Source organism: Erythrolamprus reginae, chromosome 13, assembly GCF_031021105.1.
Source record: "Erythrolamprus reginae isolate rEryReg1 chromosome 13, rEryReg1.hap1, whole genome shotgun sequence".
Classification (NCBI taxonomy): domain Eukaryota; kingdom Metazoa; phylum Chordata; class Lepidosauria; order Squamata; family Dipsadidae; genus Erythrolamprus; species Erythrolamprus reginae.
The window spans coordinates 11636916-11663914 of NC_091962.1; the positions used below are offsets into that span (position 1 = coordinate 11636916).

At 43.3% G+C, this 26999-nt stretch overlaps 1 protein-coding gene across 1 annotated transcript; it reads left to right on the top strand.

The window, feature by feature from the left end:
* The first annotated feature begins 985 nt into the window (after nt 1–985).
* IL6R (interleukin 6 receptor) lies at nt 986–22956 on the top strand. Its single transcript, XM_070766016.1, is given in 11 exon segments — nt 986–1161; nt 12813–13064; nt 13195–13315; nt 14296–14474; nt 15952–16112; nt 18345–18492; nt 20235–20278; nt 21237–21294; nt 21733–21829; nt 22640–22730; nt 22732–22956. Coding segments are annotated over 11 exon segments (1374 nt in total). The 5' UTR covers nt 986–1073; the 3' UTR covers nt 22867–22956.
* Nucleotides 22957–26999: the final 4043 nt, after the last annotated feature.

Genomic DNA, 26999 nt, shown 5'->3' on the forward strand with positions numbered 1-26999 from the left:
AACCTAACTTAACGTGCAGGTGATTCCCGTAATGACGGGTTGTTGTTTTTTTTTTAAAAAGGGGAGGCCAAACTCAACAAGCGTCCTGCTTAGCGACAGGGATGGGCTCTGGTCGTAAGTTGAGGACTACGTGTATATATATATACAGTGGTACCTCTAGTTACGAACTTAATTTGTTCCATGAGCCGGTTCTTAAGTAGAAAAGTTTGTAACAAGAAGCAATTTTTCCCATAGGAATCAATGTAAAAGCAAATAAGGCGTGCGATTGGGGAAACCACAGGGAGGGTGGAGGCCCTGTTTCCTCCCAGGGGATTCCTAGAGAGGCCCCACGGAGGCTTCTCCCTGCCTTTTCTGGCCTTGTTTCCTCCCAGGAGATTCCTAGAGAGGCCCCACATAGTCTTCTTCCCACCTTTTCTGGCCCTGTTTCCTCCCAGGAGATTCCTAGAGAGGCCCCACGGAGGCTTTTCCCCGCCTTTTCTGGCCTTCTTTCCCCCCCCAGGAGATTTCTAGAGGGGCTTCACGGAGTTTTCTTCCCGCCTTTTCCGGTCCTCTTTCCCCCCCAGTAGATTCCTAGAGAGGCCCCACGGAGGCTTCTCCCTGCCTTTTTCCAGTTACAGTTTCAGAGGCTCGGGTTTGTAGGTGGGAAATGGTTCTTGAGAAGAGGCAAAAAAAAAATCTTGAACACGCGATACTCATCTAGAAAAGTTCGTAAGTAGAGGCATTCTTAGGTAGAGGTGCCACCGTATATATATTTGCAAATTCTCGGTACTTTGAAAACAATCTTATTTTGAAAGAGGAAGGAAGAGCCGGACGGAGGGGTGGCGGGCGGGAAAAAAAACAGGTGGCTCATATTTTCTGAGTGTATTTCCCCCCCCCACGCCACCCACGCCCCCCCTCCTTCCCCATGCTCCACCCCATTGCTCAACCTCCCTTGAACCTGATTTCACAACACGAGAAGGGGACAGTCGCTAACTTCAACAGCCGCGCACGGCGGCTGAAGTTCCTCAAATGTTTCTCTGCAAGCGAGGCGGCTGGCAGGAGTCTCGGTGCCCGCCGGGCATCGCCTTGGCATCATGTGGCTGGCTGGTGCCACCCTGATCGGCCACATCCTGGCGGCCGCGGCTGTGTTTGCTGCCTCCAACTTGCCCTGCGAGCGACCAGGTGAGGCGGGCTCGAAATTTCGCTCTTGCTGGTCTCAAAGGACTAGTGGGGCTGGGGGATGGGGTGGCAAGGATTTCGAAACAAGGACTAGCTTCTTTGTGTTTGTGTTGTCGGTTTGTGTGTGTGTGTGTGTGTGTGTGTGTATGCCTGGGTATGTGTGTTTCCACCAAGTTTAGGGATTTGTTGTCAAAGGTGAGAGGTGGAGGTGGGTTCATTTTGAGTCTCCGGAGTGAGGCGACATACAAATCTAATTTTTTATTATTATTATTATTATTATTATTATTATTATTATTATTATTATTATCATCATCATCCTTGGCTGCCAGCCTGCCACATTTTTTCTGGTTTCTTGGAGCTTTGGCTGCAGGTTAGCGTTTTGTAAAGAGACAAAATTGTGTGTGTGTTGTGTGTGTATGAGTGTGTGTTTCCACCGAGTTTAAGAGATTATGAGAGGTGGAGGTGGCTTTATTTATTATGCCACAATTTTTCTAGTTTCTTTGGATCTTTGGCTGCAAGTTAGCAATTTTTAAAGAGGGGAAATTGTGTATATGTGTTTGTGTGTGTATGAGTGTGTGTTTTCACCGAGTTTAAGGGATTTGTCGTGAGAGGTGGAGGTGGGTTATTTATTATGCCACAATTTTTCTAGTTTCTTTGGAGCTTCGGCTGCAGGTTAGCAATTTTTAAAGAGGAGAATTTGTGTGTGTGTGTGTTTGTGCGTTTGTGTTTTTGTGTGTGTTTCCACCGAGTTTAGGGATTTGTCGTGAGAGGTGGAGGTGGGTTTATCTGCATCCTCGGCTGTCAGCCTGCTTTGGCTGCAGGTTAGCAATGTGAAGGGAACAGAAAGGGAAGGAAGAGAGAGGAAAAGAAAGGAAGGGAAGAGAAAAGAAAGGAGGAAAGGAAGGGGAAGGGAAAGAAAGGAAGGGAAAGGAGAGGAGGAAAGGAAGGGAAGAGATGAGAAAGGAAAGGAAGGAAGAGAAAGAAAAGGAAGAGAGAGAAAGGAAAGGAGGAAAGGAAGGGGGAGGAAAAGAAAAGAAGGGAAAGGAAAGGAGGAAAGGAAGGGAAGAGATGAGAAGGAAAGAAGGAAAAGAAAGGAGGAAGGAAAGGAAGGAAAGAAAGGAAGAAGAAAAGGAAAGAAAGGGAGAGAAAGAAAAGGAAGATTAGAGAAAGGAAGGGAAGTGAAAGAAAAGGAAGAGAAGAGAAAGGAAAGGAGGAAGGGAAGAGAAAGAAAAAGGAAAGGAAGGGGAAGGAAAAGAAAGGAGGAAGGAAAAGAAAGGAGGAAGGAAAGGAAATGAAGTAATGGGAATGAAAGGAAAGGAAGAGGAAGGAAAGGAAAAACAAAGGAAAACGGGAAGGAAGGAAGGAAAGAAAGAGAAAGAAACGGTGGCTCATCTCTAACCTGCTCCACACCGCAAGACCATTGTCAACCATCCAAACTAGATGAAGCGCCTTCTACCAGCAGAAGCTTCTGGTCAGCAAGACGCAAGAGATCTTTAGGCTTGTGGGAAAGTTTAGAAAATTTTAAAAAAAACCCAGGCGCAAAAAGTGTGGAGAGTGGACGCGGGGGTGGGGGGGGGGACCCCCCCTTTTTTCTTCCTTTCTCCAAAACAAAACCGGCGCCTCTTGTTTCTGCAAAGGCAGAAAAAACAAGAAACAGGAACAACAGTTTTGAACGAAAAGCTGTTAAAGCAGAAAAGACAAAAAAAGATGATTCAGACCTTTTTTGACTCTAAAGAGTAGGAAACATGCACATTTCTTGTAACCACAACCACCCAATTTTGCTCAAACCCCAAATCAAAATTGGGTTGTTTTTTACCCCGCACAAAATCCAGATACGCAAAAGTAATTGTGTTTCTAGACAAGAAAATACTATTTATTATTTTTTATTATTATATATTTATTATTTAGAAAACGATCATCTTAATTCTTCCCCCCCCAACTTCCCCGATATATTCTCCTTTTTAGATGTCTATCACAAAAAACCCCAAAACGCAAAAGCAAATAATAGAAAAGATATATATAAAAGGAAGAGAAGAGAGTGTAGAAAAGAAGAGGGTAAAAAAAGAAAGAACAAAGCAAACCTTTGGTGGAGTGGGATAATTGATTTACAATTTCCTTTTTATAAATTTAATCATTTATTTTTATTAATTTATTTATTATTTTGATATCTATCTATCTATCTATCTATCTATCCATTCATTATCTATCTATCTATCCATCCATTATCTATCTATCCATCCATCCATTATCTATCTATCTATCTATCCATCCATCCATCCATTATCTATCTATCTATCCATTCATTATCTATCTATCTATCTATCTATCCATCCATTATCTATCTATCTATCCATCCATCCATTATCTGTCTGTCTGTCTGTCTGTCTGTCTATCCATCCATTATCTATCTATCCATCCATTCATTATCTATCTATCTATCCATCCATCCATCCATTATCTATCTATCTATCCATCCATCCATTATCTATCTATCTATCCATCCATCCATTATCTATCTATCTATCTATCCATCCATCCATTATCTATCTATCCATCCATCCATCCATTATCTATCTATCCATCCATCCATCTATCTATCTATCTATCTATCTATCCATCCATCCATTATCTATCTATCTATCCATCCATCCATTATCTATCTATCCATCCATCCATTATCTATCTGTCTGTCTGTCTGTCTATCTATCTATCCATCCATTATCTATCTATCTATCCATCCATTCATTATCTATCTATCCATCCATCCATCCATCCATCCATCCATTATCTATCTATCTATCTATCTATCTATCTATCCATTCATTATCTATCTATCTATCTGTCTATCCATCCATCCATTATCTATCTATCTATCTATCATCCATCCATCCCTCCATCTATCTATTCTTCTATGCCGCCCAAATCCCATGGGATTCAGGGCGGCTACCAACAATAATTATACAATACAATATTAAAAAAATCAAATATAAATAGTCAAAGAGTAAAAAAACCTGTTAAACTAACAATTAATACACCCTTTAAAAACTTGAAAAATCAGACACATATACATACCAATTGCCAGCAGTTTGGCTGTGACTAGATGTAACAGTTGTTGTTTTGTTGTTGCTGTTGCTATTACATATGATCCTGAAAAAAGATCTGAAATTTGCAAAGAAGGCTATGCCCTTTGCCTTTTGGGAAAGTGAAGCCCCAAAGTGTGTGTTTGTGTCTGAGTGCGCTTGTTTGTGTTACTTGGCGTAGATTGTGCACAGGTAGATGGGGGCTTGTAAAAGAGGGAGCTGTATTCATTCATTCATCCATCCATCCATTCATTCATTCATCCATTCATTCATCAATCCATCCATTCACTCACTCACTCACTCACTCACTCACTCATTCATCCATCCATCCATCCATTCACTCACTCACTCACTCACTCACCCATCCATCCATCCATTCATTCATTCACTCACTCATTCATTCATCCATTCATTTTGACTTCTATCCTGCCCAATCCTGAAGGACTAATCTGTCTCTACTCAGGTCAGTATTAAGCTGAACCTCCAGCAGTCTTTCAAGTCTACCTTTATTCCTGGGCCTCCGTTGAAAAGCCCTTAAAAATACTGAGTTCTGGTCGTATGTCCAAACATGGGGAACTCATCGCTTGTTGGGGCCAAAGCGAGTTCAAACAAAATTGTTCCTGGGGAAGATTATTTCCTTCCCAAAATTAAAAATAAACAAATGAAAATCACCTGGGAATCTCTTTTTCAGATTTAAACCCATCACTTAAAACAATAGGAAGGAGAAGCGGAGAAGCGGAAGAAAGGAGGGTGGGGGAAATTCCCATTTAGAGAATAATGGTTTTTTTCTTCTCTTTTGATTTTTCCTCTTCTCCTTTTGGTGAACGTTAACAAGGATTTTGAAGGGAGCGAAAGCAAACAGGGTTTTATAGATCATCTGGTCTCCCCAGCTCAACTTTTAGGGAAAGAAATATGCCTTCATCCTCCTTTCTCCCTTCTCCTCCTCCTCCTCTTCTTCTGTCTTCATCTTCTCCTTCCCCTCCTTCATCCTCCTTTCTCCCTTCTCCTCCTCCTCTTCCTCCTCTGTCTCCATTCTCTCTTTTCCTTTTCCTCCTCCTCCATCTTCTCTTTCTCCTTCCCCCTTTCTTTCACTCACTTTTCTCCCTTCCCCTACTCTCCCTCCTGTCTGCCTTCTCCTACTCCTCCTTTCTCCTCTTTCTTTTTCTATCCTCCCTTCTCCTCCTCCTCCTCCTCCTCTTCCTCCTCTGTCTCCATTCTCTCTTTTCCTTTTCCTCCTCCTCCATCTTCTCTTTCTCCTTCCCCCTTTCTTTCACTCACTTTTCTCCCTTCCCTACTCTCCCTCCTGTCTGCCTTCTCCTACTCCTCCTTTCTCCTCTTTCTTTTTCTATCCTCCCTTCTCCTCCTCTTCCTCCTCTGTCTCCATCTCCTCCTTTCTTCTTCTCCATGGAATTCCTCCTCCTCTTTCTCCATCTTTTCCTTCTTCTCCCCCTCCTTCATCCTTCTTTCTCCCTCCTCCTCCTCTGTCTCCATCTTCTCCTTTTTCCCTCCTCCATCTTCTCTTTCTCCTTTTCCTTCATTCATCTTCCTCCCTTCTCCTATACTTCCTCCTGTCTCTGCCTTCTCTTTCTCCTCCTTTCTCCTTCTTTTCTTTCTCCTTCATCCTCCCTTATCCCTTCTCCTCCTCTTCCTCCTCTTTCTCCATCTCCTCCTTTCTTCCCTTCTCCATATAATTCCTTCCCTTCCTCCTTCTTTTTTCTCCATATAATTCCTCCTCCTCCTCCCCTTCTTAACTTTTTACTAAGTCTGCACTTCCATTACTGCTATTTTTTCCCATCCTTCCTATCATCCTTTTCCACCCACTTAGGACTGTATGACTATAACTTGTTGCTTGTATCTTAAGATTTTTATTAATATTGGTTGTTTCTTCATTGCTTATTTGACCCCTGTGACAATCCTTAAGAGTTGTGCCACTGATTCTTGACCAATCTATATTTTCTTTTATGCACACTGAGAGCATCTGCACCAAAGACAAATTCCTTGTGTGTCCAATCACACTTGGCCAATAAAGAATTCTATTCTATTCTATATTCTATTTTCTATTCAATTTTCAGTTTTCTATTCTATTCTCTATTCTCTATTCTATTCTCTATTTTCTATTCAATTTTCAATTTTCTATTCTATTCTATATTCTATTCTATTCTCTATTCTCTATTCTATTTTCTATTTTCTATTCAATTTTCTATTCTATTCTATTCTATTGTATATTCTATTCTCTATTCTATTTTCTATTCTATTCTATATTCTATTCTATTCTATATTCTATTCTATTCTCTATTCTATTCTATTCAATTTTCTATTCAATTTTCAATTTTCTATTCTATTCTATATTCTATTCTATTCTATTCTATATTCTATTCTATTCTATATTCTATTCTATTCTCTATTCTATTCTATTCAATTTTCTATTCAATTTTCAATTTTCTATTCTATTCTATATTCTATTCTATTCTCTATTCTATTCTATTCTATATTCTATTCTATTCTCTATTCTATTCTCTATTCTCTATTCTATTTTCTATTCTATTCGATATTCTATTCTATTCTCTATTCTATTCTATTCTATATTCTATTCTAATCTCTATTCTCTATTCGATTTTCTATTCGATTTTCTATTCTATTCTATTTCCTATCCTATCCTATCCTTACAGGTATTCACTCCAAAGACCCCCAAAGCCAGGCATGCTTCACCCAGCTTTTCTCCCTTAAGAGAAGACCCCCGCCCCGGCCGGAGGGATGGACTAGAAGACCTCTAAGGGTTCCTTCCAGCACTAGTATCTCCCTCCCACCCCCCAAGGACGCAAGCAAGGGGATTAGTAGCTACCCGTGAACTTCTAAGTGGTTAACCCAATTCTTGGCACGGCAGCTGGCCGAGAGGCCCCCAGTGGGAGAGACGGCTCTCCGCTGGTTAACTTTTAATCAGATTTTTGCAAAAAAAAAACCCAACCAAACAAATAAAAAATAAAATCACGCATTTTCCTGTTTGTTGCATCCGCCACTGACCTTTTTACTGAAATTGATTAATGCCCCATTGCCGGGAATGTAATACAATCAGGATGGACTAATTGCTTTTGCTTGAAATCTGACCGGTTCGTGTTCAGATTTTCCCCTCTGGCCGTGCAAAAAAAATAGACCTAGGTTTATAAGCAAAACACCTCCCAAAGACCAGTTTCCACTCCCTGGATAGTCCTCGGACTTCAAAACACTCGCTTAGGGACCGTCCGAAGTCAACAACTTTACTAGACAAGTGGTCAAAGCAACGGAAACCGCAGTTTAATGTTTCCAAATGTAAAATAATGCACTTGGGGGAAAAGGAATCCTCAATCTGAGTATTGCATTGGCAGTTCTGTGCTAGCAAAAACTTCAGAAGAGAAGGATGGAGGGGTCGTGATTTGTGACAGTCTCAAAACGGGTGAACAGTGCAGTCAGGCGGTAGGGAAAGCAAGTAGGATGCTTGGCTGCATAGCTAGAGGTATAACAAGCAGGAAGAGGGAGATTGTGATCCCCCTATATAGAGCGCTGGTGAGACCACATTTGGAATAATACTGTGTCCAGTTCTGCAGACCTCACCTACAAAAAGATATGGATAAAATTGACCGGTCCAAAGACGGGCTACAAGAATGGTGGAAGGTCTTAAGCATAAAACGTATCAGGAAAGACTTCATGAACTCCATCTGTAGAGTGGAGGACAGAAGGGAAAGGGGGGACATGTTTGAAACATTTAAATGTGTTAAAGGGTTAAACAAGGTTCAGGAGGGAAGTGTGTTTTAATAGCAAAGTGAACCTAAGGATAAGGGGGCACAATCTGAGGTTAGTTGGGGGAAAGATCAGAAGCAACGTGGGAAAATATTATTTTGCTGAAAGAGTCGTAGATGCTTGGAACAAACTTCCAGCAGGTGTGGTTGGTCAATCCACAGGAACTGAATTGAAACATGCCTCGGATAAACATAGATCCATCCTTAGATAAAATACAGGAAATGGTATAAGGGCAGACTAGATGGACCAGGAGGTCTTTTTCTGCCGTCAATCTTCTATGTTTCTATGTTTCTAACAACGACAGGGGGCGGGGAAGAGATTTAGGGCGGTCATAACGACGGTCATCGTAGCCTCTCTGTGCACCGAAAGACAGATTCTATTTTTTTTAATTAAAAAAATCTTTATTTTCTTTTAAAAACCACCTATGAAAAATGCATACAAAACATACAGATAAAAACAAACAAACAACAGAATAAGAACAAACCTCTTTTACAGCTATTTTCCATGCTATTTTTCCTTTCTCGTCGCTAAGCGAATCCCTGCAATTCCTTAAGTTAGGAACACAGTTATTTAGGGAATCTGGCATTGCAAAACCGGATCGTGTGACTTTGAGACTCCCATAAATATCATTATCTGCTATAAATCTTGGCATTAAAAAAAAAACCCTTTTTGCAAAATGTTAGTTTATTTTTTTCCAGCAAAGCATCAGAAAAGTCGATTCTAGGTTTTTTTGGCTTGCCAACCTGGGTGCGAATTCAAAACATTTTTACTTTTTTAAAAATAAAAAAATTGCTCGGATGTCTTTTTTTTTTAGTGTGAGTTCAATTGAGTGGTGCTTTTTGGAGTGAGGCAGGTGGCCGCTGTCAAATTAGTAAGTCAATATATAAATCACAGCAAATTAATGCAGTCGTTTGGCACCCTTCGTGCCGAAATCAATCAATGCGTCGTCGAGCAAGTGGCAGGGAGTTCCGCAGGCCGCCATCTTTCTTGGGTCTGAAGACCATTTTCTTTTCTTCTTTTTTTTTTAAAGGAAAAAATAACCACATTAACAAATGAACATTTACCGGTGTTTATTTCCTGACGATTCTAGGAATTGTTTGCACGGATTGTCTCCTTAATGTGACCTTGAGCTTCTTTCCACATGAGCTGCCCCCTCGAACTCGGCTCTACGGTCCCCCGTTGCCATGGAGACACATTTAAAAAAACCCCGCACTCAACAATTTGTCAATATTTGTTTTTCTGAGCCCAGCAAAGTTGAAACACCAGAAGACAGGAAGGTTACGAACCGGCCAAAGTTAATTAAATCGATTAAATCCTTCGCTGCCTTCTGGTTTGGAAAACCTTTGCGGAAAGGGCCACTTTTCGGCTTTGAGCCAGCCAGTGGGCAGTGCCCATTTGAACTGACTCCATTCCGTGCTGCCGTTCACTTCCTTATAATTGTTTAAAAATCTTTTCCCCCCCCCTCTTCTTGGTGCCTAAGATCTAGTTTGTTTGCTCCAATTCTGTTGTTGCTAGTTTTTTAAATCTTTTATTATTGTTGTTGTTGTTGTTAATAATGATGATGATGATAATAATAATAATAATAATAATAATAATAATAATAATAATGAAGACACTTGATTGATCCCTAGGATGCTGGTAGCAACCCGTATCAACCACTAGCACCAATGAGTGTTATTTCGGATGCTTTTTAAATGTTCAATTGACTGAGTTTCATGTTTCAGGAATAAAAGAGATAATAATAATACAGTACTAATAAAATAAGAATAAAAAGAATAAAAAGAATAAATGGTAGGTAGATTGCACTACTGCTATTTTTCCAACCACGGGAAAAATAGATTCCAATCTTTGATAATAATATTCTGTGTCTTTCTTTCTTTCTTTCTTTCTTTCTTTCTTTCTTTCTTTCCTTCTTTCTTTCCTTCCTCCCTCCCTCCCTCCTTCTTTCTTTCTTTCTTTCCTTCTTTCTTTTCTCCCTCCCTCCCTCTTTCTTTCTTTCCTTCCTCCCTCCCTCTTTCTTTCTTTCTTTCCTTCCTTCCTTCTTTCTTTCCTCCCTCCCCTCCCTCCTTTCTTTCTTTCCTTCTTTCCTCCCTCCCTCTTTCTTTCTTTCTTTCTTTCCTCCCTCCCTCCCACTTTCTTTCTTTCCTTCTTTCTTTCCTCCCTCCCTCCTTTCTTTCTTTTTTCTTTCTTTTTTCTTTCTTTCTTTCCTCCCTCCCTCTTTCTTTCTTTCTCAATGTCAATCTGTTCATTTCTACACAGCCCCCCCCAAAATATATTTTTTAAAAATTATTATTATTTGTCTTTAAAAACACAAAGACGAAACGAAAACACCAGGGAAGAAAAAAAGTTTCCATTTGACAACAATTGCGTATCGCTGTATATCCACAATTTCTGGCCCTCCTTTTCATAATTCACACATTGGTCTACTATATTCTTCATTATCTCTTCGCCTGGCAGGTTTTGATTGGCACCTTTGAGAGCTGGTTCAAATCAAAGGGCCCAGGCAAGCCCATCCCCGTTGCTTCGGCCTCCCGATAAAACTATTGATCGTACAGAGAAGTTTGCACACATCAGCAAAAAGTGTTATCTTCCCACGCAAAATTCCCAAGGTCACCGCTCATAGCTGCACTTTTGATCCTGGGCTGCGAGGTGGTTGGGGCAGGTTTTTTTACTACGTTTTGAACTTTTGGCTTTTGGCCTACGTTTTATTTATTTATTTGTTTGTTTGTTTGTTTGTTTGTTTGTTTTTATCTATCTATCTATCTATCTATCTATCTATCTATCTATCTATCTATCTATCTATCTATCTATCTATCTATCTATCTATTGGATTTGTATGCCGCCCCTCTCCGCAGACTCGAGCCGGCTAACAAAATCCAATACTAAACAACTTAAAAAAACCCTTATTATAAAACCAAACATACATACAAAACATACCATGCATAAATTGTAAAGGCCTAGGGGGAAAGAATATCTCAGTTCCCCCATGCCTGGCGGCAGAGGTGGGTTTTAAGAAGCTTGCGAAAGGCAAGGAGGGTGGGGGCAACTCTGATATCTGGGGGGGGGGAGCTGGTTCCAGAGGGTCGGGGCCGCCACAGAGAAGGCTCTTCCCCTGGGTCCCGCCAAACGACATTGTTTAGTCGACGCGACCCGGAGAAGGCCAACTCCGTGGGACCTAACTGGTTGCTGGGATTCGTGCGGCAGAAGACGGTCCCTGAGATAATCTGGTCCGTTGCCATGAAGGGCTTTATAGGTCATAACCAACACTTTGAATTGTGACCGGAAACTGATCGGCAACCAATGCAGACTGCGGAGTGTTGGTGTAACATGGGCATATTTAGAGAAGCCCATGACTGCTCTCGCAGCTGCATTCTGCGCGATCTGAAGTTTCCGAAAACTTTTCAAAGGTAGCCCCATGTAGAGAGCATTACAGTAGTCGATCTGTTATTGATCTGTTAATTTTTATTTATTTATTTTGTCAAACAATTATAGGGTGGTAATTTGTACAAATAAAACGTTAGGTAAGTAATGATAAAAAGTAACAAAAGAAGGCAATAGGACAGGGACGGCAGGCACAGCGGTGCACTTATGCACGCCCCTTACAGACCTCTTAGAAAGGGGGAGAGGTCAATTGTAGATAGTCTAAGGTTAAAGGTTATGGGGTTAGGAGTAGAAACCACAGAATCAGGTAGTGCATTCCAGGTGTTGATTACTCTGTTGCTGAAGTCGTATTTTTTCGCAGTCAAGTTTGGAGCGTTTGACATTTTAGTTTAAATCGATTTTCGTGCTCGTGTGTTGTTGCGGTTGAAGGTGAAGTAGTCGTTAACAGAGGTAATATTCTAATATCTGTCCTAATGGAGGGTCCGTAATCATGTCGTATCGGTGTCTATGAAAGAGTTCTAGGTCATGTTCCTTTCTCCTCCTCTGTGGCTTCTTTCTTTTGTGTACATTTTCTTCCTCTTTTTCCTCCACTTTTCTTCTTCTGCGACACCGGCCTCTCCTTCGCTTTCTTCTTCTTCTTCTCTTTTTTCTCTTCTTCCATTCTTATTTTTATTTTCCACCTTGTTTCACTTCCGCCTTCCCTCCCTGCTTTTTTCCTTCCTTCCTTCCTTCCTTCTTTCCTTCCTTCCTTCCTTCCTCCTCCTCTTCCTCCTCCTCTTCCAGTTCTTCTTTCTTTCCTCCTCTCCTTTCTTCCTTTCTCTCTCCTCTTCCATTCCTTCCTTCCTTTTTCTTCTGCTCCTTCCTTCCTTCTCATTCTGATCTCCTTCCTTCCATCCCCTCATTCTGATCTCCTTCCACCCCCTCATTCCTCCCTCCTTCCCTGCTCGACCCTTTCTTCCCTCCCTTCTCTTCTACTCCTCCCTTCCATCCTCACATTTGTTTCTTCCTTCCTCCTCCACTCCTTCCTTTCTTCCTCCATCCTCTTTCCTTCCTTCCTTCCTTCCATCCTTCCATCCTTCCATCCTTCCATCCTTCCTTCCTTACATTTGTTTCTTCCTTCCTCCTCCACGCCTTCCTTTCTTCCTCCATCCTCTTTCTTTCTTTCCTTCCTTCCTTCTTCTTTCTTTCTTTCATTCTTTCCTTTCTTGCTCCTTCCTTCCTTCCTTCCTCTTTCTTTCTTTCTTTCTTTCCTTCCTTCCTTCCTTCCTTCCTTCCTTCCTTCCTTCCTTCCTTCCTTCCTCAGGGAGTTTTACAAGATCTTCCAACTGTGTTATCCTTCCTTTCTTCCTTCCCTCCCTCCATTCTCCCCTCTTCCCTTATCTCTCTTTTCACTATTTTTCATTCCCTTTCATTCGGCAGCTCCACCCACTGGTACCATCGTCAGACGGCCAGGCACCAACGTAACCCTGTCATGCCCGATACAGGAGGCGGTCAACCAGTCTCTGCTGCACTGGACGTTTGAGAGCAAGCCCACCTCTTACACCCTCCCTGCAGGGTGGCACAGCTCGGGGGGCGAACTTTTCCTTCCCTTCGTCCATCCCAACCAGTCGGGGTCTTACAGCTGCTCCCAAGACAGCCAAGTCCTTTGCACCCACCGTTTGATTGTCGAAGGTGGGCATTTTATCCCTCCTTGGTTCTTTCTCTTCCTGCCCTTTGGGTCATGGCTCGGGCGTTCCTGAGCATGCACAGAGTTCTTCCCGAGACCCTGAGGGCTTCTCTCCCCCCCCCTCTTTTTTCCCAGAGCCTCCCGAGACCCCAAACGTCACCTGTTTCCGTCGGAGTTTAGTCAAAGATATTCTCTGCGAATGGAGAACGTTTTCCCCGGTCTCGCCGCGGACCAAGGCTACCCTCTGGATGCAAAGGTCTGTATGCGAATTGGGAGAGGCGCTCTCCATAAAAGGACCCAGGAGTCCCCAACTTGCAACCGTTCATTTTAATATCCATGCCAAGCAGGGGTGGGTTCGGACCAGTTCACGTACACGGGTGGCGACTTGCTGGTGATGTCATGATGATGTCACAACGAACCAGATTGGTCGGTGCTGGTCTGTGGGCGCACCATCTTTTTAATAATTTTTTTAAATTTTTTTGAATTTTGATTTTTTTTAAAAAAAAGTTGAATTTTTTGAATTTTGATTTTTTTTAATTTCTTTAGTTTTTCTGAGTTTTTTGAATTTTGAATTTTTGAAATTTTTTTTCTTTAGTTTTTTTGAACTTTTTGAAATTTTTGAACTTTTTTGAATGTTTTGATTTTTTGATTTAAATTTTTTTTCGTTAGGTTTTCTGAATTTTGTAATTTTTTAATTTTTTGAACTTTTTGAATTTTTGAACTTTTTTGAATTTTTTGATTGTTTGATCTGTTTTATTTTTTATTTCTTGATTTCTTTAGTTTTTTTGAACTTTTTGAACTTTTTGAATTTTTTGAATGTTTAGATTTTTTTTGATTTTCTGATTTTTTGATTTTTAAATTTTTTTTTCATTAGGTTTTCTGCATTTTTTGAATTTTTGAATTGTTTGATTGATTTTTTTATTTCTTGATTTCTTTAGCTTTTTTGAATTTGTTTGAATTTTTCTGAATTTTGATTTTACGGTCGTTAAGCCGAGGACTTAACGCCAAAGTTAACATGGGATGGCAGTAAGATAAAAATTCAGGATGGGATACACTTCCTTCCTTGGATTGCGAGGCCTCTGCATTGCCTGGGATCTAGAACCAGTGGGTCCCTTGAGGTCATCCATCCCAACCCCAGGCCAGGTGCAAGGAACTCCAGTAGGGTTTCTTTGGTGGGACTCCAACTCCCATCATCCCCCAGCCTGCCATCAGCTTCCATCCTGCCTCCCTGGACAGGTTCACGGGTGAAAACCACACGGAGCAACAATGCCGCTATTACAGCCGGTCCCAGAAATTCTCCTGCCGCGTCCAAGGGCTGAAGCACCAGGAAGAAGGGCTGCTGCTGGTCTCGGTCTGCCTGGCCAACCTCGCAGGGACGGCACGGAGCCAGAAATCCTTCCACGCCGATATTTTGCGTGAGTGTGCATGTCTCCACCCAACAGGTGGGTGGATGAAAAGGAGACCAAAGGGAAATCTCTCTCTGTTTCTATCTAGCGTATTTATTGTCTTCCTTCCTTCCTTCCTTCCTTCCTTCTTCTCCTCCCCCTTCTTTCCTTTCTCCTTCTCCTTCTTCTCCTTCGCCTAGTCCTTGTCCTGCCCCTCCTTCCCTTGTTCCCTCTCTCCTTCCTTCCTCCCACATTCCCTTCCTTCCTTCCTTCCTTTTCTTCTCTCTCATCTGTCTGTCTGTCTGTCTGTCTATCTTTAACATGTCAATTCTCTTCCTTCCTTCCTTCCCCCCTCTTACTTTCCCTCCTTCCTTCCTTCCTTCTTCTCCTCCCCCTTCTTTCCTTTCTCCTTCTCCTTCTTCTCCTTCGCCTAGTCCTTGTCCTGCCCCTCCTTCCCTTGTTCCCTCTCTCCTTCCTTCCTCCCACATTCCCTTCCTTCCTTCCTTCCTTTTCTTCTCTCTCATCTGTCTGTCTGTCTGTCTGTCTATCTATCTTTAACATGTCAATTCTCTTCCTTACTTCCTTCCCCCCCTCTTACTTTCTCTCCCTCCTTCCTTGCTTCCTTTCCTTCTTTCCTTCCTTCCCCTCATTCTGATCTCTTTCGTTTCATCCATCTATCCATCCTCCTTCCTTTCTTCCTTTCTTCCTTTCTCCTCCCTCCCTTCCTTTTCCCATCTCCTTCCTTCCTTCCTTCCTTCCTCTCTCCCTCCCTCCTTTCCTACCTGCCTGCTGCTCAGCAGTTCAAATCTCACCACCGGCTCAAGGTTGACCCAGCCTTCCATCCTTCCAAGGTGGGTCAAATGAGGACCCACATTATTGGGGGCGAGAGGATGACTTTGTAAACCGCTTAGAGAGGGCTGTCAAAGCACTAGGAAGCGGTCTATAAGTCTAAATGCTATTGCTTTGCTGTTCCTCTTCTCCTTCCTTCCTTCCCTTCCTTCCTTCTTTCCCTTCCTTCCTTCCTTCCTTCCCTCTTTCCCTTCCTTCCTAAAAAGTCAACTCAGCCTTCCATCCTTCCAAGGGGGGTCAAATGAGGATCCAGACTGTTGGGGGACAAGAGGCTGACTTTGTAAACCGCTTAGAGAGGGCTGTCAAAACACTAAGAAGTGGTCTATAAGTCTAAATGCTATAAATGCTATTTAGGAATCCCACTGGATAGGTTGGAGTTGCCCATGGATGACTTAAGCCAGTGTTTCCCAACCTTGGCAACTTGAAGATATTTGGACTTCAACTCCCAGAATTCCCCAGCCAGCGAATGCTGGCTGGGGAATTCTGGGAGTTGAAGTCCAGATATCTTCAAGTTGCCAAGGTTGGGAAACACTGGCCTAAGCAAGCTTTGTGCTTCTCCAGCCTCTAACCTGGGCAGGATCAAGCCCACCCCCAACTCCTGGCTCTCCCCCTCCCAATGGGACTCCTCCCAACCTCTCCCCCACCCGTCTCCTTACAGTGAAGCCCGACCCTCCAGCCAACGTCCAGGTCTACCCCATGGAGAAAGAACCCCACAAACTCCACGTCACCTGGAGGAACCCCAATTCCTGGGGCACCAAGTATTACTACCTCCAGTTCCAGCTGCGGTACCGAGTGAAAAACTGCAAAACCTTCTCTGAGGTGGGTTTATCTCCCCCCCCCCTCTCTTTTTCTGACCCCCCTCCCCAGTGTATAGGGATGGGAGGTGTGTGTATGTGTGAAAATATCCATCTTGTTTGGGGTGGAAAAAAGCAGCTTCAGGACAAGAGAGTTGAAAGGGGCCTTGGAGGTCAACTAGTCCAACCCCCTTCCTAAGAGCATTTCAGACAAGGGGCTGTCCAGTGATGGAGAAGGAAGGGAAGGAGGAAGGAAGAAGGAAGAAACGAAAAAGATGGGAGGGAGGAAGGGAAGGAGGAAGGAATATAGATAGAAGGATAGATAGATAAATGGAAGGGAAGGAAGGTGTGAAAGAAGGAAGGTAGATTGGTAGATAAATAGCTGGAGAGAAGGGGAGGGAAGGAAGAAGGAAGGAGAGAAAAGATGGAGAGAAAGAAAGGGACAGGAGGGGAGGGAGGGAAGAAGGGAGGAAGGAATATAGATAGAAGGATAGATAGATAATGGAAGGGAAGGAAGGTATGAAAGAAGGAAGGTAGATTGGTAGATAAATAGCTGGAGAGAAGGGGAGGGAAGGAAGAAGGAAGGAGAGGAAAGATGGAGAGAAAGAAAGGGACAGGAGGGGAGGGAGGGAAGAAGGGAGGAAGGAATATAGATAGAAGGATAGATAGATAAATGGAAGGGAAGGAAGGTATGAAAGAAGGAAGGTAGATTGGTAGATAAATAGCTGGAGAGAAGGGGAGGGAAGGAACAAGGAAGGAAGGAGAGGAAAGATGAAGAGGAAGAAAGGGACAGGAGGGGAGGGAGGGAGGGAAGAAGGGAGGGAAGAATAGGAATATAGAGAAAAGGATAGATAGATAAATAGCTGAGAGGAGGAAGGGAGGGAAGGAGGAAGGAAGGAAGGAAGGAAGGAAGGAAAAACTGGGATGGAGGGAAGGAAGTGAGGAAGGAATACCTTATTTATTTTTTATTTATTTATTTTGTCCAATACACAATGAGGGTTTTAGTGGGTATATATCTATATACACATAGTAAAATACATGATGAAGGTCATAGAGGAGATACTCATAGTAAAATATATCTATGAAAGAATAGAAAAGAAGATATAGTAATAGAACATATCAATGAAAGAATAGAAGAAGAGATATAGGAATAGAAGAAAGGTATAGGAGATATAGGAGAGCAATAGGACAGGGGACAGAAGGCACTCTAGTGCACTTGTACTCGCCCCTTACTGACCTCTTAGGAATCTGGAGAGGTCAACCGTAGATAATCTAAGGGTAAAGGGTTGGGGGTTTGGGGATGACACTATGGAGTCCGGTAATGAGTTCAACGCTTCGACAACTCGGTGACTGAAGTCATATTTTTTACAGTCAAGTTTGGAGGGGTTAATATTAAGTTTAAATCTGTTGTGTGCTCTTGTGTTGTTGTGGTTGAAGCTGAAGTAGTCGCCGACAATATAGATAGATGGACGGATGGACAGACAAACAGACAGACAGAGAGGCAGACAGACACAGAGAGAGAGAGAGAGAAGAGAGAGATAAATAGATAAATGGATGGGAAGGAAGGTATGAAATAAGGAAGGTACAGTAGATGGGTAGATAAATAGCTGGAGGGAAGAGGAAAGGAGGGAGGGAGGGACAGAGGGAGGGAGGAAGGAAGGAAGGAAGGAAGGAAGGAATTGCCCAGGGGCCCGATCCATGCTGAAAAATAAACCTTTTGTTTTCTGGTGCTAATCTTCTGGTTAGTGGCATGCATAGACATGTGACAATCAGCTGTTCCAATAATGTGCCAATAATCTAGAGGAGGAATGTTACATGCGTGTGTGCCACTTTCAGCACACGTGCCCTAGGTTCACCATCAAGGCCCTATCCCATTTTAGCCAAACGGTTGTCCGTTTATTCTCTTCTTAAAAACCTCCAGTGCTGGAGCAACTCGCAACTTCTGGTGGCAAGTTGTTCCGCCGTTTCATTGTCCTCACTCTTAGGAAGTTTCTCCTTAGTTCTAAGTTGCTTCTCTCCTTGTTTAGTTTCCACCCATTGCTTCTTGTTCTACCCTCAGGTGCTTTGGAGAATAGCTTGACTCCTTCTTCTTTGCGGAAACTCCTAAGATACTGGAAGACTGCTCTCATGTCTCCTGTAGTCCTTTTTTGCATTAAATTAGCCATGCCCAGTTCCTGCGGCCATTCTTCGTATGTTTTAGCCTCCAGTCCCCTTCCACCGACAATGTTTTAACCATTTTCCCCTTCTCTTCCTCCAGGTCCACCTCCTTCACGGGGTCACCTCTTATACCATTATGGATGCCATACAAAATTCACCCCATATCATTCAAGTCCGGGGACGGGAAGAATTTGGCCACGGAAATTGGAGCGAGTGGAGTCGGGAAAAGTTCGCCATGCCGTGGTCAGGTTGGTTGTCCCCGCGAATTGACGTGGACCTCTTCCAAAGCCACGCAGAATGATTGTTGATCTCGGGGGGTTTTAATTGCTTTATATTGCTACTGTTTTATCATGTGGTTTATTATTGTTTATATTGTTTTTACACTATATTATTATTGCTGTACGCCAGCCAAAGTCCACAAGGAGTTGAGAGGCTTAAAAGTCTAATAAATTAAATTAAATTGAATTAAAATGTGAACGTTAAGTCAATTGAGTGATGATGATGACAATAATAATAATAATAATAATAACAATAACAACAACAATACCTAGGATGCTGGCATCAACCATTAGCACCGGTCAGTGGTATTTGTGACACTTTTTAAAAAATTCAGTTGACTGAGTTTCATGTTTAATGAATAAAAGAGATAATAATAATAGTAATAGTAATAGTAATAATAATAGTAGTAGTAGTAGAAGTAATAATAATAATAATAATAATAATAATAATAATAATAATAATACACACAATCCTAGACGCTTGAGAAGTGTTCAACTTGTGATACGAAATCCAGCATATAAATCTTGTTTGCTGTGTATTATTGTGTTTTGTGAAAATAACAATAACAACAACAACAATACAAATGATAATGATGATAATAATGATAATAATGATAATAATGATAATAATGATAATAATGATAATAATAATAATACACAAGTGGGAAGTGTTCAACTTGTGATATTGTGATACGAAATCCAGCATATAAATCTCATTTGCTGTTTATTGTTGTTTTTGATGATGATGATGATGATAGTAGTAGTAACAATAACAAAAAAACAACAACAACAATAATAATATTTATTTTATTTATTTATTTATTGGATTTGTATGCCGCCCCTCTCCGTAGACTCGGGGCGGCTAACAACAGTAATAAAAACAGCATATAACAATCCAATATTAAAACAGTTAAAATCCCTTATTATAAAACCAAACTTATGTACAGACATACCATGCATAAAATTGTAAAGGCCTAGGGGGAAGGAGTATCTCAGTTCCCCCATGCCTGGCGGCAGAGGTGGGTTTTAAGAAGCTTACGAAAGGCAAGGAGGGTGGGGGCAATTCTAATCTCTGGGGGGAGTTGGTTCCAGAGGGCTGGGGCCGCCACAGAGAAGGTTCTTCCCCTGGGTCCCGCCAAGGGAACGAGACCCGGAGAAGACCCACTCTGTGGGACCTAACTGGTCGCTAGGATTCATGCGGCAGAAGGCGGTCTCGCAGATAATCTGGTCCGATGCCATGAAGGGCTTTATAAGTTATAACCAACACTTTGAATTGTGACCGGAAACTGATTGGCAGCCAATGCAGACTGCGGAGTGTTGGTATCACATGGGGCATATTTAGGGAAGCCCATGATTGCTCTCGCAGCTGCATTCTGCACGACCTGAAGTCTCCGAACACTAATAATAATAATAATAATAACAACAACAACAACAACAACAACAACAACAACAACAGCCTCTTTGTGTCTTTTCTCCCCTCTGCAAAATGCCTGATTGGTCTTAGCAAAAGTAGAGAAAATGGCTCTCTAGCTTTCTTAGGAAGTTGTCGTTATTTATTTATTTATTTTGCACTTAAAAGTTTTTTGGAGGATTTGCAACGATCCCAAAAGAAAGGAGGCCCTCCTGAGGCTGTCTGAATGCCCTTCGGATTTTCTTCTGGTTCTTCCATTGCCAATCTGTTCACGCTCCTTTCTCACTCCTTCACTTTCCAGAGTTTCAAGATTTCAACTCAGAAACAACCTATTACCCTTCAGAGGTAGGTTTTTGGGGGTTTTTTTACAGAGGAGGAAAATGGCCAGAAAAAGGAAAGAAGGAAGGAAGCAAGGAAGAGGGAGGGAGGGAAGGAAGAAGGGGGCAGGGAGGGAAGAAAGGAAGGAAGGAAGGAAGGAAGGAAGAAGGAGGGAAGGAAGAAGGAGGGAGGGAAGGAAGGAAGGAAGAAGGAGGGAAGGAAGGAAGAAGGAGGGAGGGAGGGAAGAAAGGAAGGAAGGAAGGAAGGAAGGAAGAAGGAGGGAAGGAAGGAAGGAAGAAGGAGGGAGGGAGGGAAGGAAGGAAGAAGGAGGGAGGGAGGGAAGAAAGATGGAGGGAAGGAAGCAAGAAGGAGGGAGGGAAGGAAGGAAGGAGGGAGGGAAGGAGGGAGGGAGGGAAGGCAGTAAAAAGTAGAAAGATTAAGAAGGTAGGGAGGAAAGAAGGAAGAAATATCTAAAAAGAAAAAGGGAGGTATAAAATCTGCAAGGAGGGAAGGAAAGAAGGAAGGAAAGGAGGAAGCAAGGAAAAAGAGAAGGAAGGAAGTTGGAAAGAAAAGGCAGGCAGGTAGGCAAGAAAGGAAGGAAGGAAGAAGCAGAAAGAACGAAAGGAAACATCCAACCTGCTAACAGATTTCCATCTCCCCCATATTTCTCCCCCCCCCCCCGTTCATAATTTTATTTTATTTTCTAAAAAAAGAGGAACCATGATGTCGGGGGCCGTCCCTCTGAGAAAAACAGTTGACTGGGCTCCTTCCGTTTTTAAACTCATTTGAATTTCTCTCTTTCTTTTTTTCTCCCCTTGCGAAAGCGAATAACAGCAACTGGAAAAAAAACTCCAGATTTTATTTCTCCCCCCAGTTAGGATAGTTAGCAACCTCTAGAAATTGGCCTCCCCCCCCCCACTTGCCATCATAACTTGAGGACCCCCGGTGTTCTCACACGGATTTCAACTCTCTTTCTCTCTTGCAGGAGCCATTGGATACAGATTCCACACCCACCATTTCTAACCATACTGAGATGCCCCACGGTGAGTGTGGGAGGCCTTTCTTGGCCCTATTTTTGCAAGCCCCACCCAAAAGAATGCACAAACATTATGGTACAAGTTGGCTGTTTTGAAAACATTAAACAGATCAGTCATTTTGAAAACATTATGGAACAGGTCAGCCATTTTGAAAGCATTATGGAACAGGTCGGCCATTTTGAAAACATTATGGAACAGGTCGGCCATTTTGAAAACTCTATGGCACAGGTCAGCCATTTTGAAAACATTATGGAACAGGTCGGCCATTTTGAAAACACTATGGCACAGGTCAGCCACTTTGAAAACCCCCAGAATTCCCCTCAGAACCAGATGGAGATGCAAATCTGTTTCTAGGCCCTGAGGGGGCCTTCGGAGGGGAAGGGATGGGTGGGCTCATCCAACAACCCCTAACCATGGGTGTCTTTTTTGGGGGGGACCTTCCAGTGGTGGAGAAGGCTGTCGGGGTGCCGCTGTACGTCTTCCTCATCATGGCACTCAGCATTACAGTGGGGCTGGCCTTGGCAGTCATCGTCATCACCCGGTGAGATGGGGAGTTTTTGGGGAGGGGTGGGATAGGGGGGGAGTTTGGGGACTGGGAGGAGGAGAGGAGGAGGGTCTGTCTGCATCTCAAGAAGCAGGATGGTTGGTGAAGCAGAGAGAGAAGGGCAAACAAACTGGGCTTAAGTGGGAAGGAAACATGGTCTGTTTTGGGGAGTTGGGAATTTACAGGGGGGAGGCCTCTGTCTCTCTCCCTCTTTCCTTCCTTCCTTCCTTCCTTCCTTCCTTCCTTCCTTCCTTCCTTCCTTATTTATTTATTGGATTTATATGCCGCCCCTCTCCGAAGACTTCCTTCCTTCCTTCTTTTTCTTTCCTTCTTTCCTGCTTTCTTCCCTCTTTTCTCCTCTTCCCTCCCTCCAAACCTCCCTTCTTCCTTTTTTGCTATCTTTCCCTTTTTCTTTCCTCCCTGCCTCTCTCCTTCCTTCCTTCCTTCCTTCCTTCCTTCCTTCCTTCCTTCCTCTTTCTCTTTCCTCCCCCCTCCCCCCTTTCCTTTCCTCCTTCTTTCTTTCTTTTTCTTTCTTGCTTTCTCTCTCTCTCTCTCCCTCCCTTCCTTCTCTCCCTCCCTCCTCTTTTCCCAATTCCTCCCCCTCTCTCTCCATCCAAATTCTTTCCTGGAGGGCTTCCCAGAACCTCCAGCTGGCTCACCTCCCATTCCCCACAGACGCTAAAAACCTTTGGGACTCCCCATCCAGGCCCCACTCCTTTTCCCCCCACTCGGGACCCAGACCAGGGGGGGTCCTCCTCCCCATCGTCCCGGCTCCTCCCTTCTAAACAGGTGCGATTGGCATTCCAGGTACAGCAAGAAATGGGGTCTCCTTCCCTTTGGCGAGATGAAACCCAGCGCTGTGACCCCATCCTACAGCCTGACCCCCGTGTCTCCGGAGCCCCCCCATGAGTGCCTCTCCCCTCCTCTCCCCTCCCACCTCGCCCTTCAGCGAGAGCTCTGTTGACAGCCCGCGGACCCCCGACCAGGGTCCCTACGACGTCTTCAATGCGGACTATTTCTTGCTGCTCAAGTGAGGGGAAGGGGCCTGCGTCGAGAAGGTCCTGGGGTGGGCTACACACCCCGTGGTTGGCCTCAAGAGAGGGGTGGCCCACAGCATCCCAAAACCTCCCTTCTCTCTGGACCATAAACAGCAGGCGGCTTTGAAGACCACAGAACGTGGTAGAAGAAATGGACGTGCACTGTAGCCACGTTCGGACGATGTATTTCATCCCACACGCCAATGATGGAAAGGTGTGGATGATGGTTTGCAGGCCACTCACAGGAGGCCTCCCACAATGCCTTGCCAAAGACAGAAAATCTAAGAAGGCTTTTTGCTTACGTGGAAATCTCGTTCAACCTGATCTTCAGATCCGGTCAGTTTCACCACCTTTTCCCATACCTGGTCAGGTCCGTCCCCCCCGACTTACCTTGTCAATTTCCACCTGCTGTTTCCAAAAAACTTCAATTTCTTCATCCATTTGCCTCAAATACCTCTTTCCCTTGGTGTTTTTTTTAAAAGTCTTTCCCCTAAAATCATTTTTAATGCAGTTATCCAACTGGAAAACATTCACTCAGCCTACCTCAATCTGGGAACTTTATAGCTTTTCTACCCAAAACCAAGAGTTTAAAATTTTCCTTTTCATCTTAAAGTACATATTTTGGACTCATTATTCCCCCTCAAAGGACACTGTTCAAGTTTATCCTCTTATCCAAAAAAAATGTCATTTTCAGACCTATTTTTAAATAACGTTTTCCAGTAGGGAAAGGACTAAAAAAAAAAAGACTTTTGCAGAATGTGAAGATTTGGGAAGGAGAGATGCCAATCAGCCTTCGGATTCAACACAAAACACAACTGAGTTGTTTCCTAGATGTGAATAAGTTACAAATCTGTTAGATGGACTTTACTGGAATCTTACCGAACCTGAGAAGAATTTTTTAAAATTTTTATTTCCCTTCCCTTTAACTTAAACTTTGGGGTTTGGAAGCGTGTGATTCTGAAGAGTTTGCTGCCCCCAAAAAATTTGATCATTTGAGATGCTCGGTTTTCTGGGGCCAATGGAAGTTTTTGCGGAGTTATGAATTGTGGGTGCACTTTTGTTCATGGCAAGGAAACCAGCACAGCTTTCTTATTACAACACTTTTTATTTTTTTATTTTTTGGGGGAGCTGTTGATTTTTTTTTTTTTGCTGCTGTTAGTTCTGCAAAACAGTTGTGTTTGCGTGTATGTGTGTGTGTGATGTTCTTTCCTTTGTGTTGCTTCTCAAAGGTCAGAACGTGGGCATTATTTGGCAATTCTGCTATTTTTCCTCGTTTTTTAGAGTTTTTAAAAAAATTGTGCATTTGGACTTTGGGGGATCCGAATGGGATGAAACCTCCCGGAGATACAGGCTAGTCCTCGACTTATGACCAAAACAGAGCTTCAAAGTTCTGCCGCTAAGCCAGACATTGGATAAGGGAGCGCTGCCCCGTTATTTTTTAACGATCTTTCCAGCCACGTTTAAGAGAATAATTAGAATTATTCAGTTAGGAAAGCGGTTCTTAAGTGAATCCAACTTTCCCCTAGACTCGGCTTATGTGAGTTTGTTGCCAACTGTTTGGATTTGATGCTACAACAGTCGTTAAGTTTGAAAAGCAGTCATAAATCACTTTTTGGAGGTCGTAAGTATGAAAAACAGTCCTAAATCCCATTTTTCAGCGCCCTTCTAAGTTTGGGCGGTCACTGAATGAACCGTTGTAAGTCGAAGACTGCCTATGTATAGTAGATGAATGGGAGGACGCAGAAAAACTGAAGAAATCCAATCCAATCAGTGTTTCCTTTATGGGAAAAGAGAGAAGCCAGTTGCCAAAAGGATGTGATTTGAAATGGGCCGGAGCTGTCAAGATTTGCTTCAAATGTTAAAAACATTTTCAAGCTAAAAATGTTGTGAAGTTTGGAGTGAAAAGTTCAAAAACGTTCAGCTGCATTTTTTTCCTGAGCGAATAAATGCGTAAGGTGCTACTATTGACTTTGGTGCTTTTGTTGATAAAAAGAGCTGAAGATGTGTTTCTCAGAGCTTTAAGAGGGGTGGACTTCAACTCCCAGAATCCCCCATTTAAGAGGGTTGGATTTCAACTCCCAGAATTCCCCAGCTAGCATGCATGAAATTCTGGGAATTGAAGTCTTTTAAAGCCTGCTGGCTGGGGAATTCTGGGAGTCGAACTCCATCCCTCTAAAATAAGGGATTCTGGGAGTTGAAGTCCTCTCCTCTTAAAGTATGCTGGCCGGGGAATTCTGGGAGTTGAAGTCCAACTCTTTTAAAATTAGTAAGGTTGGGAAACCCTGCCCTAAAACAAGGTTTTCAAAACAAAGCTATGCACTGAGGCCATGGGTGTAAACTCGAGCCTGACGTGTGGGTCTGTTTTCGTGTGGCTTCCCTGTTCCCTTCACCCGAGACAGTCGTGACTAAATCTTGGGGTTTTGCAATCCAGGGTTCACGGTCTCTTCCCGGAGACGAACCACACATCCTTGGGGGGGGGGAGGAGAGGCCCTGAAAACAGAGCTGCCCAAAGCTCAATCCCACGCAGCTTCACCCCAATTGACGGTCGCAAAAGGAGACCCACGCGATGCTGCGACAGTCGGAAATACAAATCGATTTGCCAAGGGGTCCAGATTTCGATTGTGCAAATCGCGGAGGCTTCAACCGTCATTCGGTGTGAAAAACGGTCCTTTCCCCCCCCCCAGTGCCTTCCATCACTAAACGACATACCTGTAAGTCGAGGAGTAACTCTACTCTCGTAAAAAAAACCCCAACCACGGTTCACCTTTGAGATCACCATGATGCCTTTAAAAACGGGGACACTTTTATTTATTCCGATGGAAGGGGGAAGAATTCTATCACCGGCATCAATTCAAATTCTTTAATTCGGACGGTCGCCCTGTAACCGCTAGGCCTGATTGCTTGCCAGCGATGAGAGCCAAAAGGAGGAGGGGGAATCGAAGGGGGGAGGCTCTTTGCAATGATGCCCCCACTCAACCGCTGGATTTATACACTTTGGGGCTCCTTGTAGGGGATCAAAAAACCCCCAAAACCCCCCCAAAGCAAAATTATTTCCAGAGTTTGGAGCAGGCGATGAGCCCAATGGTTCATTTTTTCTTGGATTCGAATAAAAAAATAGCACGTGCATTGTGTTACCCATGCTGGGGGCACGTCGTAGGGGTGTTTTCTTCTGGTATTTTAGGACTATGGGATGGGGGGGGGGACAAGGGAGGAGGGGCTGCCCCGAACCGTGAGAAAAGGATCTCAAGAGGAAGACAAAAACAGTTGGGCAATCTCTCGCAAGGGGGATGACAAACTTGACAGGTTGGGGAGGGAAACGGGTGTCGAAATGTTTTTGTTTTGAATTTGGGGTGATGCCTGGTGAGAACGGAAGCGGATTGAGAAATCTCCTCCAGCTTTTGTGGGAAGCAAACCTTCTTCCTTAGCTAACATGAGTTGGGGTGTGTGTGTTTTTTTGGTGGGGGTCTTAAACCAGGGGTGTCGAAGGGGAGCAAGCATTGATTGACACTCTCAAAAAGAAAAGGAAAAAAATGTGTCTGATTGACGGGTCGTGATTTAGAGCGACGGGGTGCGATGTTGGATACCCCCCCCGTATTTTTCCTCCATTGCCCTACCCCTCCCTTTTCCAAAATCACCAGCCGAGTTGTCACTTTAGATGATTAATATGAAAGGTATTTCAAAACGGTCTACCTTAATCTTGTGGACAGCTTGCCATTGAATTCACTGGCAGATATAATCCGCTTTATGTTATGTCAACATCTTTGAGTCGGTTTTGACCCAACATTTAGGAGAAATGCAGCCCAGGTTTTAATTTATTCTTTTGGATAGTCTCTGAAGCAAGTTGGCCAACTGAACTTTTCCAAATCACTTTATTTTTAATGTTGCTTCCAAGTCAGGCTAGTTTCAACCATAATAAAAACATTTGGTTGGGTTGGGTTAAGTTGGGTTGGTTGGGAGTTGGGTTGGGTTGCTTGGGCTGAGTTTGTGTTGGATTGGTTTGGGTTGAGGGGTTGAGGTTGGCATTGGATTGAATTGGGTTGGGATGAGTTGAGTTGGGGTTGTATTGGTTGGGATTGAGGTTGGCATTGGATTGAATTGGGTTGGGATGAGTTGAGTTGTGTTGGGGTTGT